At 36.8% G+C, this 23211-nt stretch overlaps 1 protein-coding gene across 1 annotated transcript in view; it reads right to left on the reverse strand.

Moving 5' to 3' along the window:
* Positions 1 to 23211, reverse strand: part of LOC126095706 (neurobeachin-like) — a 794263-nt gene that overhangs the window by 245658 nt on the left and 525394 nt on the right. The window contains exons 9-16 of the mRNA XM_049910457.1: positions 20479 to 20607; positions 19026 to 19166; positions 18788 to 18936; positions 3242 to 3455; positions 2134 to 2356; positions 950 to 1092; positions 514 to 704; positions 58 to 166 (exon numbers count right to left, since the gene is read on the reverse strand). Coding sequence (XP_049766414.1) covers positions 58 to 166; positions 514 to 704; positions 950 to 1092; positions 2134 to 2356; positions 3242 to 3455; positions 18788 to 18936; positions 19026 to 19166; positions 20479 to 20607 — 1299 coding nt within the window. The remainder of the gene's footprint in view (positions 1 to 57; positions 167 to 513; positions 705 to 949; positions 1093 to 2133; positions 2357 to 3241; positions 3456 to 18787; positions 18937 to 19025; positions 19167 to 20478; positions 20608 to 23211) is intronic.

A 23211-nucleotide genomic window follows, 5' to 3' on the forward strand; every position in this document is an offset into this window, starting at 1 on the left:
TACCAACAAGGTATTGGTTATAAAAGTACAGACAGAAATCAATGAATAAGCAGATACCTCATATAGTACGTTATATGTTGGCAGAGTCAGAGTTTCTTCATTTAGCAGCAGTCTCTCAGCAAGCAACGTGTAAAGATTATGAGGGCTCATGACATCATATTTCCTCCTGAAATTGGTTTTTAGATTTCTTTTCACAAAGCTACTCTCAGTCATTATAATGCAACTACACACGGTCAAAGTTTCTATACTACTACATAACACGGAATAACTTATGGACTTCACTCTATGGAATTACAAGACATATTAATTAAATACTAATTTCTGGCTTGTTATGACTTAGAAGAAAATATCAGAATTTTTCATAATTCCAAAGTATTTATTTCCTCAAAACTATTCGATGACATAAAAATTCTGTAATAGGAACACAGGCACATTATAGACATTACAAGTTTTAACAAAAAAAAAGGTTGCTCCTAAAATCATGTTTTAGTTGCAGATCCTGGAGGCACTCACTTGTGTGTGCTGCGGCTCAGAAAGAAACCCAGGAGCTTCAGCGCCTGGAGCCTGATCAATTGACTCTCAGCGGCAAGTAGCTTGAAGATAGTACGTACTCCTTGCTTCACATCAAATGCAGGAACCATTGAAGCTGGATGTTCAGAGATCAATGATATAAGCATCTGCAGTACATCATGTAAATTCTCATCCTGAAAATCAGAACAAGTTACACAGCTGATAAACATTCAAACATTCATCAGAACGACTGAAGAAGATGCATGCCAGAAAACAAAGAGACTGGATGAGTGGATTGGATGGTGTGTGTGTGTGTGTGTGTGTGTGTGTGTGTGTGTGTGTAAAAAAGGACAGAGAGAGAGAGAGAGAGAGAGCGAACTCAGGTCAAGATTGATGCCTACACATTAGATAAAATTTTTAAACTTAGACGAATGCTTACTTCATGCATCGTTGTGAGGTAATTTAGAATACTTTGTAGTTCATCGTCCTTTACTCCATTTCCAATCATAATCAGCTGTTTTAGAAATAAGAGAATGTATGCACGTATTGCCAGTATATCTTTCTGTGGTGGTCTCGGTCCATCTAGAAAGTAGTAACAACAAAGATGGTGATGCCAGCCAATAAGGTTTTACACTATAAATACCAATAGAAATAATTAAAATGTAGGAGAACACAAAATATATGAATGAGTTACCTCTATGTGGAAGACTAAGACTACTTTTATGTACAATGAGGCAACACTAAATAAGTATTTTTTCCATTTAGATCTGAAAGCAATAGTCAGATACTGTACAGCTCGTGGATCATTTTCAGTTCATACTGTATCAGGTGGGTTCCACCATTTTCAACAGTAATTACATCTAGGTAGCAACTCTGCTGTCTTAAAGCCACTTAGTATTTTGATATTTGAAATACATCATTGGGTGATACAAAATTCTTTCAATAAATAGCAAGCTCTTCTTTGGCTTGCTGTTGTATGATGTATCTATGATTTCAAAATGAGGTTAAGATCTCTAGTCTAATGTACAAGGTAAAAGATATATTGGTTCTGAGGAACATTATCCCACATATGATGCACATTCTGATCCCTTTGACCCCTTTGATGATGGAGTCCTAATCATAGGTCTAATATTCATTATTTAAGTCAATCATAGCAGCAGTTCACATGATCAGTTGTTTCTTGCAATGACTAGTGGATATTTTACACAAGAATATGGCCATGAAAAACTTCATGCTTAAGATCATGTACTTCTAAAGCAACATTACATGAGCTCTGAAGAACTACTATCTGAAAACTGAAGTACGTAACTGCATATGGTTTTGGAAAATATACTGCAGATCTTTGGAAAACAGCACTTTCATGTTACCAATAACAAAATTTTGCCCAAAAATGCCGACTTCCATGTAGATTTCCTTCCATGTCCCCAGCTTACACCAAATATAGGCACAATTAAATGTAAACAATGAAGTCCGCATTCTAAGAAAGTAATAGTCTTAACCAGTTTAACACTTCATTAATGCACCAAATTTAAGTCATGTAAAATGGTTTCATTCATACGTTCTTATATAATCTTTTATAAATGTATGTCAATGAGAATGGTGTCATTATTTGTTGATACAGACCTAGTCCTTTAGGTGTTATTCCACTTTTGGCACGTGGGTTTGTTACCCAATAATAGTACTTCAGTGTGTGCACCGTCTGTAGGACTGTTGAAACACGGCGCACATTGGAGTAGATCTGGGTATCGGCAAGGAACTCTGTTGCTAAGTAGGAGTAGAGCCGAGTTTGTACTGGTGCAGGGGTGTAGATCCATAATGCAGGGTTGAACAGCACATGGTCCAGCAGCTGCCACGTCAGGAACGAGAAACAAAATAACTGCATTTCAATTGACGACGAGCCTGTCCACTGGTGTAGCCAATACTATCAGATAGCATTAGAAGGTAGAAAAGAGTGCAAAATATTGAACGAAATTCAACACTAATAAAAATATGTGTAACTAGTTGGTTAATTCTTACTTGTCCTGCACAGTATAGCTCAAAGCACCTACAAATTACAAACAAATATAAATCTTTTGGAAATTCATTGGTGTAATCCTAAACCATAATTTCTATAGAAGCTCTTTTTTTCTCATATCTAAGACTACTCAATAAACTACCATACTTTTATAACGAGCATACTACATACCACTACATTTTATCCACTACCTTACAAACCCGTTAATTCCAGTTTTCAAATCCCAGGTGTGCAACAATGAAACATGAACTTTTACAAATTGTTAGAGTTTCAATAAAATTTATGACAACTTTTTAACATTCACAGATCAAATAAATTATTTTATCATTGGTGATTATGTGAACACCCTCAGAAAGCATAAATGACTCCTCTATGTACCCTATATGTTTGTGCAGAGCCAAAAAAACAACTCTTACAAACTACAATACTTTGTTTACAAAAGGATTTATACTCATATGGTACGAAAAAATATTGTGATCAACTTTTTAAAAGAGCTAAAATAATTTATGCAGATATTTAATCTAATGCTACTAGTACTCGCTGTATAAAAATCATGCTTTATCTCTATTTGGTCTGAAATATTACAATACAACTCATAACTATATTAACCTTTATATTGGATGTCTAAGTCAAACAAAGTTCATCTCATCTAAAATGACAGCTATGTGACTGCAATTCATCAGCATCCCAACAGTTGAATGATATTGCTGTTCTCACCTGTTTCAGAAGCAGTTCACTATTGGAGCTCAGGCATGTCACAAGGTATTTTGTCAGTCCAAGAAATGAACTGAGCACTTCCAGTGTTAAATGGTCTCTTGATGATCTCTGAAGCATGTAACTGATCACTAGGAAACCCCTATTTTGTATCATATGCTGTTGAACTGTTTGAGAGCTCTCAACAAGCTCACAAATAAACCCAAGAAGTTTTGAACTGAAAAACAAATACAGTAAGGTGAAAATATTTCAAAATACAAATAAATCAGAGTTGCATATATTTAATACTGAAGGTGAAGTGAGAAAACTTAAGCATTTTATGTATATTAGCACAGATAAAAAAGGTGCAATACTCAATACACAAAAATATAGCATAACTGATAGCAACCTTGAGCCAACATACTTCAAACATTTAAAATGAAAGTAATATACACAACAATCATTGTGGACAGAGTTCATTTAATGACAAAACAGGAAGAAGCTCAGTAAACTTGTTTAAAAACTTACAAAATTTGGTATATTGATGTCAGTATATCACAAAAACTCTTTGTATGTACCAAAACATGTGGTGCGTGGTTGGAATGATCTCAGCGACAAATCTAAAGTGTACAGTGAGAACTATTACGTGTGCAACAACGAGGATGCAGTGGAAATGCATTTACATTGATTGGATGAACGTTATGGAAACAATCACTCGAAACCGACGTTTCACGACAATTAATCTATAAAAAACACAACAAATGTCAGAAAGAAAGCATGTAAACCGTCTGATGATGAATCGCAACGATTCGAAACCGGTAACGGTTTCCTTTGAATAAAGGAACTCAAAGTAAATTTGTGGCTGGTTGCTGTCATTACACCATCAACATTTATATTAATGTTTGTTATAAGACTGTACAGCTATTTTTATATAAAATCTGCTAGGAACCAATATATTCTTATACACTTTTAAATGATTCCCAACACCCATCCCACATAATCTCATGTTCTTTAAAACTAAAATAAATCATTAAAAAGTTACAGTAATGGAATGCAAGCTGCAAGGGGAGTTGATACCTTTACTTGTCTTGGTATCTCTGATGTTACAACTACCAACATTTGTACAGTATCAACAAAGATGTAGAAATGTATAAACAACTCTTCAGTGAGTGCCAACCAATGGAACTTCCTGGGTAGATTAATAACAGTTTGGAAAGCATAGATTTCTACTAACAAAAGTGTTGGTCCACACAAATGGTCGCCACCAAACACTAGTCAAGAGACAGCTAGACCACCCAGTTGCTGAACATGCCGCCCTACACAATGTGCTTCACTTTAATAACTGCTTCACAGTCTATGCTATTTGTATTCTTTCTACCAACACCATCTTTTCTGAATCGTGCAGTTGGGAACTTTCCCTAGAACATAGTCTTCATTACTGTAATTCCTGGCCTCCATCTGCCTATCCCCACCTCTGCTGTCACTACATGTACCCATACGCCTTCTGTCCCACCAATGCTTCTGGAATGGTCTGTTCCCATCACTTCACTGCATGCTCCCATATTCAGTGCTATCATCTTCCCCTATCCCTATCCTGCTATCCCTTGCCCTACCCATGCTGTGCCTGCTTCTTACTCCCATCACCCATCCCAGTAGATTTCTGCTTATGTCAGACACAGTCACAGTCAGGCCTTAGCAGAAACACACAGCAGCCACGTGTATATGAGTTGCTGCTGTGTGAATGTGTGAGAGTTCTACTTCTGAGAAAGGACTTTGTTCAAAAGCTTATACATTTCTAGTATTCTTTTCAAAGCACCTTTTTGTGACTCCACGGCTCCTCTGTGTGGTGAGTAGCACTCTGTCCTTTCGATATTGTTGTTATTCTACCATTAAATGTTTTAACATAAAATGATACAAAGATAGTTTGATAAAGGAAATAGTTTGGAAAAGAGAACTCTAAATTGCAAATAGATAAAGAGTGCCACACCAGCAAGAACAAATGATGAAGACTTGCTGATAAGGGAAGAAACTGACTTTAGTTTGAATGGCCTCCAGAGTACTAAGTGAATAAAGCTGATACTACTTGCAAATAATACATAAAAGGTCAAACTCACAAATCAAACTCCAGATGATTATGAGATGTTGACTGAAACACGTAACAGTACTGGACATAGACACAAAACATTGTTGTCATTTTAGGTGTATTAATATGTCGCAGTTCTCCAAAGGTAGTCCATTACGGCCAAAATAATATTCAAAATAATATCTACAAGAACTACATGAGTGAAATTGAGAAATACAAATATAATGACTACCATTACTGTACAGTAAGCAACAGGTAAAGAATGTAGTGGTATGTAGCACGAACAACAAATCATTCAGAATGTATGGCTATGAAACATGTGAATGATTGAACACAAACAAAGAAGTGAAAAAGATGTGTAGAAATAGAAAAGGGAGGAGGGGAGAAAATTTACATATTTGCAGAGGGAGCATTATGTAACGATTCACAAGAACAGGGGAAAGGAACATCACAAATAGGTAGCTTTGACAAATGAAATAGTGAGGGCAGCAGAGGACCAAATAGCTAGAAAGACTAGGTCCAGTACAAACCCTTGGATAACCCAAGAGACATTGAATTTAATTGATGATAGGATAAAATATAAAAATGCACCAAATGAAGCACATGAAAGTGAATATAAACGTCCAAAAAATTAGATTGATTGGAAGTGAAAAATAGCTAAACAGAAATGCCTAGAGGAGAAATGAAAGGATTTCGAAGCGTATATCACTAAGGTAAAGATAGAAATGACCTACAGGAAAATTAAAGAGGCTCTCGAGAAAAAAGAAGCAGGGGTATGAGTCTCACAAGCTCAGACGGAAAACCAGTGCTAAGCAAAGAAGATAAAGTTGAAAGGATACAGGAGTATATAGAGGATTTATACAAGGAAGATGAACTTAAAGGCAACAGAAGATGATATGGGAGATATGATAATGTGAGAAGAATTTGATAGAGCAGTGAAAGACTCAAGTCGAAACAAGGCTCCGGGGGTAGCCAGGCAGGAGAAATACCCTCAGACTTCAAGAAGAACACAATAATTCCAAATCCAAAGAAAGCAGTTATTGACAGATGTGAATATCACCAAACTATCAGTTTAGTAAGTCATGGTCACAAAATAATAAAGTACATTCTTTACAGAAGAATGCAAAAACTGCTAGAAGCCAACCTCCTCAGGGAAGATCAGTTTGGATTCTGCAGAAATGTAGGAACATGTAAGGAAATACTGACCCTATGATTTCTCTTAGGTTAAGGGAGGGCAAACCTATGTTTACGGCATTTGTAGATTTACAGAATGCTTCTGAGAATGTTGACTGGAGTAATTTCTTTTGAGCGTAGCAAGGGTAAAATACAGGGAGTGAAAGGTTATTTACAACTTGTACAAAAACCAGGCAGTAGCGACTGAGAATAAAGTCAGGCAGGTTTATAGTCTATCCCTGATGTTATCCAACCTGTAAATTGGGCAAGCAGCAAAGGAAACCAAAGAAAAATTTGAACAGGAATTAAAATTCAGGGAGAAGAAATAAAAACTTTTGAGAATTGCCAGTGACATTTTAATTCTGTCAGAGACAGCAAAGGACTTGGAATAGTGGTTGACAGAATGGACAATGTCCTGAAATCTCTGTTGATCCATTGTGGATATGAGACAGTGAATGATCAGGTAGTTACCAAAGAAAACTCGCCGAACAGCCACATGTTTCAGAAGTTATTTTATTTAGGCGACTGGTTTTGGCATCACATTAATGCCATTTTCAGGCCTGGTGCACACCAAGTACAATCAGATACATCAATGCATGCATGCATGATTCTGTGATATTTTTGTGGACTGTGTTCTTCAAAGATTTGACTACAGCTCAGTATCTTGAAAGAATGATATAAGGTGACATCAACCAAAGCAAAACAAGTTTAATGAAATGTATTTGAATTAAATCAGGCAATGCTAGGGGAATTCGGTCACTAAATGAGATTCTCAAAGTAGTATATGAGTTATGTTATTTGGGTAGTAAAGTAACGGTTGATGGCCACAGTAGAGGAGATATGAAATGTACACTGGCAATGGCAAGAAAAACAATTCTGAAGAAGAGAAATTTGTTAACACTGAATATACAGGGTGGTCAGAAATATCTATTACGAACTTCTAGGACATGTAGAGGGTAGTGAGTACATAACATTTTGAATAGGAACCCATGTCCGGAAACTTATCGTTTCCATTCTACGACAGTTTCAATGCAGATGATTATCTCATCCACATCCACGTGAGGAATGTACTTAGGCGTGACCCAGTACAGTTGTTGCAATCCATTTGAAAAGAATACTGACTTGTTCCGTTATTACTTACCCATTTTCATTACAATGTACACCTCATGGTTTACATTAGTTGACAACAACAAGAACCCAGCATCTATGGCACCAGCCACAATGCACCGACGCATTACAACAATGGCTCGATGTGGCGGCCACCAATGTTGTTACACACATTGTACCTCCAAAGCATGTTCTGGTACAATCTCTCCATCCCACCTGGTGTCTCTTCAATGCCTTGTGTAGCGCCCAGAGCTCGTGCCAGCAGATCTTCCTCTGTCTCTACAGGTGTCTCATAAATTAGGCTCTTCATATGACCCCACAAGAAGTAGTCCATAGGGGTTAAATCCGGCAAGCGTGGCGGCCAAGAAGTTGGAACATCACAGCCTATCCATCTTTCACCATACCGTCTGTTGAGATGTCTCCGGACAGTCAGTGAAAAGTGAGGTGGTGTTCCATCATGCTGAAACCACATTTCCTGATGGACATTCAATGGCACAGCTTTCAAGAATGGGTCCATTATGTGTCGTAGGAAGACTGAGTATGTGGGACCCGTGAGCTTGGATGGAAGTAAGTATGGTCCAATCACATAACCATCCAGAATAACTGCCCGCACATTAATTCCAAACCTGTCTTGAAATCCCTGTACATGTGTGGCATGAGGGTTTTCGTCCCCATAGCATGTACTCTTTGTAAGTGGTATGGATGTAATTGTTGCTCATGCAGGACGTCCAAGATGGTACTGTGACTAACTAGCACTGCACGTGCAATTGTTCGCAAACTCATTGACAGGCTATCTTCAATGTGACGTAGTACACCTTCTTCAAATTCGGGAGTGCGGCGTCGCCATGGAGCATCACAATCCTGCCTCCTCACAGTGAAGGTACCCATTTCTCATAGCCGCTGTGTAACTTGGGCAAACAGTTTGTGCGATGAAGTGCGACGGTGTGGAAAACGTTCGCGATACAGCTGACTAGCAGCTCTTCCATTACCTCGAGCTTCACAATACACAAGAAGCATGTCTGTGTATTTCGCAAAGATGTACTGCACCATGTTTCCTCTATCGGTGATGCACAGGTATTGACTCGGTCTCACAGCAAAGCAGACAATAAGAGACATCTGGGGATTGTTTGACATAGTACACGTCATCATGTCTACCCTGTTGCATACCAGGACAGGGAACTCTGAGATGTTTCTCTTGCCCTAAGCAGACATTCACGAGGTACACATCTTAATTGAAACTTTCATAGAAAAGAAACAATACGATTCCAGACATGGGTTCCTATTCAAAATTTTATGTACTCACTACCCTCTACATGTCCTAGAAGTTTGAAATGAGAATTTCTGACCTTTAAGTGTTTGGAAGTCTTTTCTGAAATTATGTGGAGTGTAGCCATGTATGGAAGTGAAACATGGGTGATAAAACGTTTAGACAAGATGAGAGAATATGGTTCTAAAATGTGGTACTACAAAACACTGCTGAAGATTATGTGGGTAGATCACATAACAATGAGGAGGTACTGAATAGAACTGAGGAGAAAAGAAATTTGTAGTACAATCTGACTAGAAGAAGGGATCAGTTGATAGGACACATTCTGGGACATCAAGGGATCACCAATGTAGTATTGGAGGAAAGTGTGGGGGGAGGGGGACCAAGAGATGAAGACAGTAAGCAGATTGAAATAGATGTAGATTACAGTAGTTATTTGGAGATGCAGAGGCTTGCTCAGGATAAAGTTTCATGGAGAGCTGCTCAAACCAGTCTTTGGACAGACGATCACAATAACAACAATAACACGTGCCTTGTGCCCAATAAGTAAGATTGCTGAGCCATATTTGTGTATGAGCTGACAGATACTTATCAGTTACTATATCAAGTAATATACAAAACTACAGAGTTGAAGACATCATCCTTTTTGGTGTCAGCTACAAGTGCATCAACAGAGAAAGTTTTAAAGTAAGTGGTACCACAATATAAACATAACGTTCCGACTACATATAAAAATAAATGTACATCAGAAGGCTATCATGAATGCCATTCAATACAAATTGCTTGACAAATGCCTTACTTCAGTGAAAGTTGATTAAAACCTTTATGTAGCCCGTATGCTACAAAACTGGAAATTCCAACAAACAAAAAAATAATAATAATCAAAAACAAAGGACATCAACCACTTACTTATACCCAATTGAAGCACACTTAGTACACAGAAACATGTAGTGGCACAAGGACACTTTAGCCTTCGAGCTACGGCTCTCCTGCTGGGTGTACCGTCTCCCTTGGACACAACCACACCGATATCTAAAAACACTCATTTGAAGCCACAAATACTCTATGTAGGTCAGGCAACAAATCTGGTTCAATATAATTATGGGCAAATTTGTGATCATCACAAATGTATTTTCAGTCTGAATGAATCAACACTGAGACCTGAAGGACAGTATATATGGCACGATTGGATTCACACAAAATAAAGCATTCCAACACAAACATGTCACGCAGTTACACCGATCATAAAAAACAAATATACAATATCACTAATGAGGGCACCTTACGCCGTTACAGACAATCTCCTCTCTACAGTTTCCTCCATACTTGCAGGATTGGAAATCAGTGCACAAATAATGCCATCACTGTTCTATGCAGCTGCAGAAGTAGTTTTATGAAGTGGTAACTCACAGTACATGATGTGATACTCAGATAAGTATCTGTTTCCTTGGCATATTCTTGGCAGATCTTACAGGGTGTATCTGAAAAATAATGTGTCCCAATTTTCTGTGATGCAACTACATGTCGCACAGCAGTCGAACTGATTGGGAAGGATGAGGGTTACATTTAGCTTTCCAGAGGTAGGTCACTCAATTGGCTCTGCACTCCTGGAGGATTAGGACAGCTTCTTCTGTGAACTTCTACGTAGTGGTCACATCAAACTTACAATGGAGAAATCTTTACAGCAACTTATGTGATGAAGTTGTGCGTGAGGCTCAACAAAACACTGCCTGAAACTTTTGGATTAATTAAGGAAGCCTTGGTGGTTGACTGCCTTTCCGGATCGCAGTCAAACAAGTGGTACAAGGTGTTTAGAGAAGGTTGAGAAGAGGTCACCAACGAGGCCCACGCAGGATGCCCTTCAACATCATGAATGGATGACCATGTGATATCTGTGCACCAGATACTGAATTCAGACAGTCAAATGAGTGGTCACTTGATGTTGGAATTTTTAGACTTACCCAATTTCCCAAGGCAGTGCTCCAGAGACTGAAACACAGGATCACCCATGTCTGAAAGAAGTTCTGCACATTGTGGAAATTGCACCACGACAACACGCCGGCTCACATCGTCTTTGTTGTCACAGCCTAATTGACCTGTACTGGTGTGGCAACAATGTCACAGCCACCCTACAGTCCCTACCTGATCCCAGGGGACTTTTTTTTCCCCTCAGGTGAAAAGGGATCTCAAAGGAAAGTATCTGGAGTTGGTGGACAATGTGCACACTTCTTTGACAATTTCCCTGAAGAGCATCCCGACTGAGGAGTTCCAGAAAGCTTATGATGCATGTAATAAGCATGGAAATCATGCTGACAAATATGTACTGATGCAGAAAGGTTATACTTCAAAGAGTTTTAAGTTATTGAACCTATCTGAATAATAATTTTGTTAACAAAAAAAAAATTTTATGCATTATCTTCTGCACAAATCCCATATTTAATTGTGTATGCTAACGCCACAGAAAAATGCAGTGGAGGCAATGTGATGGTACAGACTGCTTATCCAAGTTCTTGCTCAGATTGCACATTCTGGATAATGGCAAAATAAACACAGATGTTAATTAAAAAATAGATGGTAGTATATTTCCCACAACATGGCCATAGTTTAGAATTGGATCTTCCCTCTATGACCACAATAAAGCTCTTGGTTTGAGGAAAATCGAGACAATTTGTTGAACTAACCTACCCAAAGCCCTGACCTAATCTGCAGAACTGAAGCATTCTTCATGAAAATTGCTAAAAAATTATATTTTCAGTGTATCGGACTTTATATAATTGACACAATGCTGTAAGAAACTATGATCTCTGCTGTCATTACAAATAAATGAACACCATCTGGTTCACTTCAGTTATCACCAACTATCAGTTTCAATCTGTGCTGCAGATAATCTTTAAATCTAATTGGAACAGGAAAAAGTGGGAAAAACAACGAAAATTACAAAAGTGTGACATCACAAACATTACCATCACAGGCTGCACAATTAAAACCAAAATATTACAAGAACTGACACGAACCTGGTGCCACAAATAGCAATTTGTCAAACGACATAAAAATATTAAGGTTATGGGAGGGATAACAAAATTTTTGCACAGTCACATGATGTGTACATATGTCATAGGCCAATATATTAAAACAGCATCAAGGTGATACCTCCGTCATAAAATAAAGGAATAAAAGACATGTTATGAAGTAAATATCTGTATGTATGTTGTGTCATATAATAAGAGGTAAAAACAGAAGTAAAAAAACAACCTCACAGTACAGTGTGTTCATTTGTTCTCATTTCTATACTTTAGAAAACAGTGCAGAATTAACAGGCATATCTAATCAAGCTAGTTTGAGTCTTCCCTCTGTCAAAATACAACTTTAAGACTTGGCCTTCATCTTAATGAGTAAGAATACAATTATACTGACGACAATTACTGTGAGCTAAGAAACAGGTGAAGAGAGAGGAAGGGAAGGGACATAGTTACAAAAATTACTGAAGATTTTTTCAGTTACTACAAATTACAGATGCATTTAGCTACAATTATTTTTGCAACTGTATCCCCTTCCTACTCTTCACCCAGTTCTCATAAAGTTATTTCTTGACAGACGGAAGACTCAGACTAGGCCAATTAGACATGTTTGTTAATTCTGCACTGTCTTTTAATATATACAATGATAACAAAAATGTATGATGCACCGTACTGTGAGGTTGTTTTTTAAATCTGTTTTATCTTTTATTGAATAACACATTCTATCATGGAAATCTATTTCATTATCATGTCCTTTAATCCTTGATTTCATTATTTATTTTAGTTTATTTTATGATGGAGGAATCTCTTTGATGCAGCTTGAATATACTAACCTATGTCATGCAGAACGTCACATAATTATATAACAAAAGTTTTTACCCCACTCACAACCTCTGCGGTGCCAGGTATGTGTGGGTTCTCATAATATTTTGTTGTTAATTGTGCAGCCTCTGATGTTAATGTTTGTAATGTCACACTATTGTAATTTTTATTGTTGTTGCCTCTGTTTCCTGTTCCATCTAGACCTGAAGACTATCTGCAGCACAGATTGAACTCAGTAGCCGGTAAACAGAAGGTTGTGATCCAAATCACATTTGTTTCTTCATTATCAGACTTCAGTTGAAAGTGCTCCTGGAAAATAAAACACTGTTGCAATATCAGGAGGAGGTCCACATATAATTAGTTCCAGTGCTGCATCTTTAGAACAAGTAGCAATATATGTTGGGAGACTTTTGGACACACTTTGTTAAAAAATGCATAAGGAAATACACAAGTTTAAAACAACTCTAATTAACTTAATAAGCAAGTTCTCCTTTATAATTAAATACCTGTATTCTGAGAAAACATAACTTTGTTGTGGCTATATATAATATAAGGCTTCTCTTATAATAAATTCCATCCACAAATTTCCACTGTTGTTCTTTACACTTATTTCTTGCAGAAATGCTGCTTTCACAAACAATCATACACAGCAAAATCCTGTTTTTAAGTTCCCGCATTTTACATTTTCCCATTTTTCACATTCACTTTTGTCTGTATGAACAGCAGTACTATTCTCTCAGTACAATGCTTTCCCTTCACTAACAAATCCATGTTACAACATTTCCTGCATTTCAAGTTTTCCTTGACATTACCAAAACCTTTAACACTGATTTTCAGACAGATTTCTACAAAAACTGCATCATATTACTGGTCAGAGGCAGCTTTGGAAGAAAGCAGAAAACACAGCAGAAAACACAGACTATACACATTGATCATGTAACATATAATTAGTGTGGTAAGCAAGATTTTCATTGTCAGTGTGTTGATCACGGCCACCTGTATTATAGGTTCACAGTGTTTCAAAGTGTGGGAAAGTATGCTGAGTCACTGTCTTAATAATAATCACGATCAGATGATACTGACTCTAGTAGCAATATTGCATCGTATTACAACAGCTTTAATTTAATTTCACAGTCATTTATACAAATAAGAACCAGTTATTAGGATGGCTGTCTCTATAATGGGATTTCACAAATCATTTCATGTGAAATATGCTAATCTCTACTAGGCACGCACTCTTACGTTGTATGACCTGATGTCAGACATAAACATTCCTCCTCGACATGCTCCATAATATGATGACAATTTCCATCCTCTTTCTCATCTAGGATGTCCCTGAGCCAAGTGACCTCCTTGTTGGCAACAAGCAGTAGATTTTGTGCCTATTGGTCTATGTTTATGAATATTGCCAATCTTAGTGTTTTCACCAATACTGTGTTACAAGTTTCATTTACCAAAATTTTACAAAAATTATCAATAACAAGTCTCACATTAGAACACATATATCTTTTTGATGTGGTTTCATGAAAGACTTTTGCTTCCACATTTTATTTACGTCACTGGACATTACCAAACATTCCGCCTTTGTGATTATCAAGAAGGCAGTGGCTGAGAACTAACGCAAAAAAATGTGCGATTCCTGTGACTGAAATGATTAGAAAAGATGCTAAATGTATTTCTGTGGCAAAAAAATGATGATTCTACAATGTGTAATTTTCCATGTTGAATCGAGAGTTCGTTTAGCAAAGGACCTACGACTTTCTGCTTTTACCCTGAACACAACTGTGGGAAATTGGCCCACTATCAAAGCCTATGTGAGACAATTTGGGTCCACAGCAAAAAAACATAAATATGTTTGGTCATCAGTATATGATTGTTTGGATAAATTCATTGTAGAGCGGTTTGTTAGCACTAGAGTGTCAGAAATTCCACTTGATGGCAACATACTGAGAGAAAAGGCATTTCAGTTTACTGCAAGAATGGGGATCACCGATTTCATGGCATTGTACAGTCGGATCAATCAAATTAAAACTCACAACAACATTTTTTACAACCAATACTGAGGTGAAAATTTAAGTGTTGATAGTGGAACTGTGGACCAATGGAAAAAAGAACTGTAAAATATATTTAAAGACTATGATCCAAAAAATATTTTTAATGTTGACAAAATTGGACTTCATAACATATTATCAAATAAGATTTTATGTTTCAAAGACAAGAAATGCCACAGTGGGAAACTGAGTAAGCACTAAACCTCCTGGCAGATTAAAAGTGTGTGCCGGACCGAGACTCGAACTCGGGACCTTTGCCTTTTGTGGGCTAGTGCTCTACCAATTGACTGGAGATGAGGTACTGGCAGTAGTAAAGCTGTGAGGATGGGGTGCGAGTCGTCCTTGGATAGCTAAGTTGGTAGAGCACTTGCCCGCGAAAGGCAAAGGTACCGAGTTCGGGTCTCGGTCCAGCACACAGTTTTAATCTGCCAGGAAGTTTCATATCAGCGCACACTCCACTGCAGAGTGAGAATCTCATTCTGGAAACATCCCCCAGGCTGTGGCTAAGCCACGTCTCTGCAATATTCTTTCTTTCAGGAGTGCTAGTTCTGCAAGATTCACAGGAGAGCTTCTGTAAAGTTTGGAAGGTAGGAGATGAGGTATTGGCAGTAGTAAAGCTGTGGGGACGGGGTGTGAGTCATGCTTGGGTAGTTCAGGTGGTAGAGCACTTGCCCGCGAAAGGCAAAGGTCCCAAGTTCGAGTCTCAGTCCGGTACACAGTTTTAATCTGCCAGGAAGTTTCGTATCAGCACACACTCCACTGCAGAGTGAAAATCTCATTCTGAGTAAGCACTGTTTCACTTATGGTCAATACTAAAGCATCTGAAAAATTACCTCCATTAGTAACTGTTATACTTAAAAAGCCAAAGAGTTTCAAAAATGTGAGAACCCTGCCCACTAATTACTGTTCCAACAGCACTGCATGGATGACCAGTTCTGTCTTTACATCCACCATGCATGCACAGGGTGCTAAAATGGGGACAAAAGTAGGAAAATAATGCTGGAACTTGACATGTCCACCATTCCCTGACATTCTGCAGCTCATAAATATGAAGTTAGTGTACCTGCTTCTCAATTGTACATGGGAGCTTCAACTGTTGCATTTGAGAATCACCCATTCATTTAAATGTAAATACAGAAAAATGCTTATCACAAAGACTATATTAATGCATGATAATGGCATGGACCCAAAATCTATGACCATATCACTTTTGGATGCTATGTATTACGATGTATTATGTAGCCAAAACATGAAGAGATGTGACTCCTTTGACTATTTCTGACTGTTTCATGAAAGCAGGATTTAAGTTCACACACACACACACACACACACACACACACACACATCACTGGAAGGAGATTTGTCTGAGACTACAGATTTTTCTGCGATAAGCTTACTGTCTATGTTTCATCTAAGTTTATGTATGTCAGTGTCGGTGTTTCAATTGTCCCTTCAGAGGTGTCAACAATAGATAATACCATTACCAAACAAGATGATGATGATAAGAATCAGTTGTGCCCAGTAGTAGAGAATCTATGAAAGCCACTAATATTTTGAGGCAGTACATTGGTAGTGCATCAGGTGGTGATGACGCATTTCATGCTTTGTATACTGTGGAGAGACAACTAGAGCTAACTGATGTTCGAAACAAACGAAAATAATTAATTATTTCAGATTTTTAAAATAGGCAAAATTTAAATTGTTTTAATTCTGTATTTCGAACAATATAAAGAGAATGACAGTAAGAGTAATTTATTCACTTTCACTTGTGTTTCCTATGCTTTCTTGTATTTTACAAATGGTTCAAATGGCTCTGAGCACTATGGGACTTAACTGTATTTTACACTTTCCTGCATTTTACACATTTTTGTGTCACTCCACTGAAAAGTGTAGAAAGGGAGTTTTCCTGTAGTTACATTTGTACATGCTAACATGTAAAACAATTAGAGTATAAGTGAAGACACAGTGGTTTCTTTGAAAGTAGCAGAGCTTCTATGTACAGGATTTGTCAGCTGATCTGTTTGTAAAGCAATATAAACAAAACATCATTGTACATAATAACTCACACATCCTTGTAAAACTAGATTTTTGTTCTTCAGCGCGCGCACGCGCACACACACACACACACACACACACACACGCACACACGCACACACGCACACACACACACACACACACACACACACACACACACACACACACACACACACACACACACACATTCACTAAAACATAATGCCCCAGCTCACCTGAAGAAGGATCTGGGCTACCATATTCTACTTGTCAATATCCATTTCAGCTGCACTATACCTTCACTGGTGAGTATCTGTAGTTACTCAATGCCTATTTTGTAAGCGAAGCCTTCCAGGCTTATAAATGCAGTGTGTTTAAAAACGTGTCAAATACTTTAAGAGGTGCAATTTTGTCATATGATGACATGTTGGAGACCGTGGCTGTTTTTGAAGACAAATGTTGATGGTGTTAGGACAGCAACCAGCCACAAATTTACTTTGAGTTCCTTTATTCAAAGGAAACCGTTACCGGTTTCGAATCGTTGCGATTAATCATCAGACGGTTTACATGCTTTCTTTCTGACATTTGGTGTGTTTTTATAGATAAATTGTCGTGAAACGTCGGTTTCGAGTGATTGTTTCCATAACGTTCATCCAATCGATGTAAATGCATTCCCACTGCATCCTCGTTGTTGCACACGTAATAGTTCTCACTGTACACTTTTAGATTTGTCGCTGAGATCATTCCAACCACCCACCATATGTTTTGGTACATACAAAATGTCTCTTGGGTGTGCCTGTTGATGACTGAACACTTCTGCTTTTCAGTGAGTGGTCTCCTTTAATGCAAAAGTAGAACTTTCCTACAATATCATTTCACAAAAGACTTATAGCATCTCAACATGTATGTTGTTTCATCTCCAGAACTGTGTGTCATATACTGATATAACTTTGCAGGTACATTCAATGATATATGTGGATACTGTCTGCAAATTGTGTTGCAAATGGAATCAGTAGTAAAGAAGAAATAAATTAAAACATCATACCTGATGCTGAAGTTTTACAGCATGAATAGTGAAAATGTAGTAAGCATTAAAATTTTTATGTAGTTCCAACTTCATTTTGATAACTCTTTATTTAAATTACTCTTAGAGTTACATTTACTACATACTGGTGACTAGTTTCAAATGTAGCCATTCATTTGCAAAACACACTTGCACTAAAAGTTTTTATCAAAGCAAAATTCCACTGATATACTTAAATAATATCCTCAAAACACATCGTCGTAGAACAGACACAGCATTTAGTGCTACTTCATCTGTTGAATGTGTCATGCATGTTGTAAGACCACTCCATATCTTTTTCATGACTGCGCATTGTGTGGACATTATCCAATGAAACTCTGGTTTGATAAGCACTTCAATGCTGGTCAGCTTGAAAATGAACAGGTACCTTAAAAATTTCTTCCCTCCCATCACTTTGTGACGAGGGAGGGTCAGTGAGCAAAAGTTTTGCAGGTGTTTGAAATTATGTGTAAAATGTATTTGAAATTGCTAAGTGCTCTCATTTTCAAATACCGGAGGAATTAAGTCCCCATATTTGTGAGCTGCCAGTTTTGCTACCTCAAGACAAGCGTGCAGTTTCTGACTGAAAAACTTGTCTTATACTTATTACTTGTCTTTTAACATTATACCTCTTCCTGAGCAGATTATGATGGCAACTGAATATCAAACTTTTCTTGCCCTTGGATGCCATCGGATAAGGGCAAGTGATACCAAGTTTGGGGATAATCTCTTAGTAATATGGATCACTGTACAACTGCTGCAATCATGCTACAGATGTAAAGTCGCTGGTGCTACCAGAGGCAAATATAGGACTGCAAATACTGAGAAATAAGATGTAACTTAACACACAAGTGAACATGAACCAAACTGAAATTTTATTTCAGGTTGTTTTGTTAAAGTATCACAATACAATAGTAAAAAAAAAGGAGCAGCGTTTACTCAATTGAACCAAACACTCAAGAAACAACACATACCACAGTGAAGAGTCTTTCTTGGTATCTGTTGCTCCAACACCACAGTCATAAGGCATATCAAGTTGTGAAAATAGTGGAAACAGGACTTGAATTCCCCCTATAGAATTAAGAGTACTGTGGATGGAATGAGTAATGACTGCTTTGACATCCTGAAATAAATAATAACCAGATATCAAACTGCTGAATCATTATAACAATTAGATTCACATAGCTGTAAAATATAAACCCTTTGTCTTACCTGTAGCATAAGCGCATGAGGAGTATGTACAAAATACGAAATATTGCCTTTTGGGGCAGACTGCAAACACAATTGGCTGTCTGTTGCTACAGGATTGTACATGAACACAATGGCACTTGACAGTTTCCCATCATATAACACCTAGAAGGAAAGTAGTTTCTAATAAGGAAATTAATCAATGTGAACAAAATTTCATATTGAAAATTTATGTCACAAGGCTGTGGCTTATCTCAAGAAATTTTCATTTAATTACATACACAAGATGAATGAGATGACATGAATGCATAAAATATTTATGTAATTAAGTAACATTTGATATGTGATTTATAAATCTATAATAAAATACAAAGCTATGCACAGGATCTCCAATTACTCACAATGAAAGCATTGTACAAAAAATATTAGGCTATGCAAAAAAAGCTCAAAGCAAAGCTTTTAGTTAGATGTCTGATTTCAGTTACTTAGAAACAATACACCAGAATGGATCCATTTTTGTATCATCAGCTTTCCCAAATATAAATATTATGTTATTGTATACAGTACTAAACATAATATGATACTGTACAACACACGTGAAGTATAAATATTCAGTTTACTAAAGAAAGGGAAAATCCTTCTAAGACTTGTAACACACAGACTTATTCTACTGGTATCTGGTGATAATATACATGATATATGCCTTAACCCAAAACAGAGTTACAAATTAATCTGACACAAATGAGCTATGTAGACTAAAACCAGTTACAACCAAAAACGAAATTTTCCTTGCAACAACAGTTCACCTATGGCAACACATGAGTTGCAAAGAAACTACCAGAGAAAATGGTGTCAAAAATTAAATCATACATATTCAGGCAATCTGTTGTGAAACGATATTTGTATTTATCACATTTCCCATTATATTTCAATCAACAAATGTTTGCTCAAGTACCAGTCCATATATTTGAGCTCTATGAAACAAACACAAAACATCAACATTATAATGAAAGTACTGTACGCATGTATGTATATCTGTCTCTTTCTATTTCTCCACACCCTCATTTTCAGACTTTCGTCCAGGATACAAGTTAGGTGTCATTCTCTAAAAAAAGAAACATGAAACATGTATAGTGCACACAGTGAAGAACAGTAACTAAGACAAAATAAATTACTAAAAATCCTAAGTGCATTTCTCAAACAAGAATACATCTAGTAAGTTGCTCAAAATTACAGTAGATACACTCCAATTGCCAACTCTACAAGAATCACATACAGTGTGCATTAAACCAACAGCTAAAAATTTAAACAAGAGATGATAATTTTATGCATATAACTTAATCTGTCATCCAACTATGTGAACACAGAGCCACAAGCCATTGTGAAGGGCACAGGAGAACTATTCCACTATTCCCATGACAAGTGCTCTGAAGTGAACTGTCAACACATGATAGCAAACAAATATGTGCAAGCTTACAGAGAGCAAGGCGTGGTTGTCCAGCATGCGTGAGGGGGCGGGGGCGGGGGCTGCAGCGGCCGGCTCACTCACCCGTTTGTGATTGTCGGGCAGGCTCAGGTTGCACTCATTGTCAAACCGAAACTGACACTGCAAGGGACATAGACAACTACTCTCACTTTCAAGGTACATCTACTAATACTTCGGCACATACATATCACTCCAGCTGACAAATCTCACAAATGTTGCATGCCCTATTTCTTCATAATTCCTCAACACAACGTTGTTGAAATTATGAAGGTATGTAATGTACATCCACATGAGTTTAACCAACAATGACTAAAACACAAATAGTTTAAACTACTGCAATGATGATGATAAATCTTCTGAAACAGTTATCTACCAGTTCAAAGGCTCAGATTTTAGCAAAAATATGAAGATGTCTTTTTTTTCATTTATTTGACAGCAGTCATGACAGCACTGCTTGATTACTGACTTTGAGCAGTACTTACCTTCAGGAAGTGAAATTCAAAGTATGGCTGACAGACACATATAAAAGATGAAAAATCTATTCTGGTTTTCAGAATCGTTCATTCCTTCCTCGGAGAGGAAAGATATACAGAATGTGGGAGGTTAGTAAGAAAGGGTAGGTCACTTAAATCCCAGACTGAAAGGGATGTAACTTTTATGATGATGCTGGAGTTGAAATTCTATCCATAAGGTAGGACAGATTACATGTATCTATCAACAGTACTCATAATGTTGCCTCCTGAAGGTAAGTACTGCTTAGTCATTCTGTCTCATAAGTTTACAGTTTTCTCAATTTGTCCTTTTGATACAATTATTACTGACAACGTTCAACAAAAAATAATATTACTGACTTTGCCTGATATTGGCACTCAATACTACAGTTAGCATGTCAGCACAGGAAAAAAAAGAAAATCATGAATTTTGTAGAACATATGGACAAAATAACATGGATTATTATCATTATATGGAGAATGCGATTTTAGCCCCCCAGAAACAAACAAAAATTCAACACCTTGATTTTATTTGAAATAACGAGCTAACCAAAAAAAGTAGTACACAGAGTTTATATGACAAGTATGTGACCGACTAACTTCTAATAAAAATTAGATGATATTTCTTACACACAGTACTTATTTCCTTTACTTTGAAAACAGGATATGCTTATTCCTCTGTTACAGAACTATAATATTAACCACCTGTATTTACATTAATGACAGCAAATTAAAAAGAAATTTGAATAAATGAAAGTAATGGTGGGTAACATTGTACAACACCCATATTATGTTCACCGCACTCTGCCTGCCATTTACTACAATCACATTCATTTACGTTAAAAATGTCTAGGAGTTCATGATTTTAAACATGGCTGTGGCAGCAACTGTTAAAATTCTTCACAATAAAGGATGACAGCCAAAAACAGTTGCAGGATAAAATTTTTTATTAAAATTCTTGACCAAGGTTTCGGTATATATAAATATACCTTCATCAGAAGTAAAACTTCTAAAATTACATCATGCAATGGAGAATAATAAAAACAATTATGCCAAAGGCGTCATCAATATGTGTAATTGACGACGCCTTTGGCATAATTGTTTTTATTATTCTCCATTGCATGATGTAATTTTAGAAGTTTTACTTCTGATGAAGGTATATTTATATATACCGAAACCTTGGTCAAGAATTTTAATAAAAAATTTTATCCTGCAACTGTTTTTGGCTGTCATCCTTTATTGTGAAGTCTAGGAGTTCACTAAAATTTCATTAAATAAAAAATGGATATGCATTTATGGCAAATTAAGAATAAAACATTGGCTAAATTCTGAAACCTTAGAGAAGCACTCATTTACTTTTTTAGTTACAAACAATGGTGATAGTGCATTCCACATACTTGTTGCAAGATATGGCATACAACACAATAAGTGAACAATATGTTTGTGTTTGTAAAACATAGAATGTAGGATCACAGCTGGTTGTATGACTCCAAGAAAACTAGGGTGATATAGCTGATATGTCTACCTCTAAGAGAGGCAGAAGGCTTAAGTTGTATCACATTTTACTGAAGAAGCACACATCTGATACTAAGCATGCAAACAAATCTCAATGAAAGTAAGTCAATCTGGTCTCCTTAAAGGCTACTTGTGAACTTCAATTGTGCATTCACGGTAATAATTATATATTTTTCAGTTTAACAAAGATTTTTGAAGCGTAAAATGACATACACTGCAAGAATTAATAAATAAAACTTTTTTGCTGGCCACTATCCAACAACCATTGAAAGTTGTCACAAAAAGTCTGCAATAATGTAGAATAATCTGTCTTTTTGATAAATGCAAGCAAACCAAACACAGTAGGATGTCCATGTTATTGCAGCAAACTGATCAGTATTTACTCATCATGTAGTAGGTGACAGGCTTACAATTACCTCTAAGAATGTATGTAGATAGGAAGAGTCTTCCATTAGATAAAATTAAGAATTACTACAAAATTTTGACCAAAATGTATAGGGGATCAGCTGAGACACAAAACTTATAATGATTTTGCAGTTGTGTAGGCTTGTAATTCACTCTACAATCAGTCAAGAGAGAATATACTTTCAGATAGAATACATAAACCTGAAATATAATGATAGACATGTTTTGTAGGTCTTGTCTGTGTAAGTTATGATATGAGAGGACAATTTTTTCATCGCTGTCAACTAATAAAGTGTGTGATCACTGCATCTGT

The sequence above is a fragment of the Schistocerca cancellata genome, chromosome 8 (genome assembly GCF_023864275.1).
Source record: "Schistocerca cancellata isolate TAMUIC-IGC-003103 chromosome 8, iqSchCanc2.1, whole genome shotgun sequence".
NCBI lineage: Eukaryota > Metazoa > Arthropoda > Insecta > Orthoptera > Acrididae > Schistocerca > Schistocerca cancellata.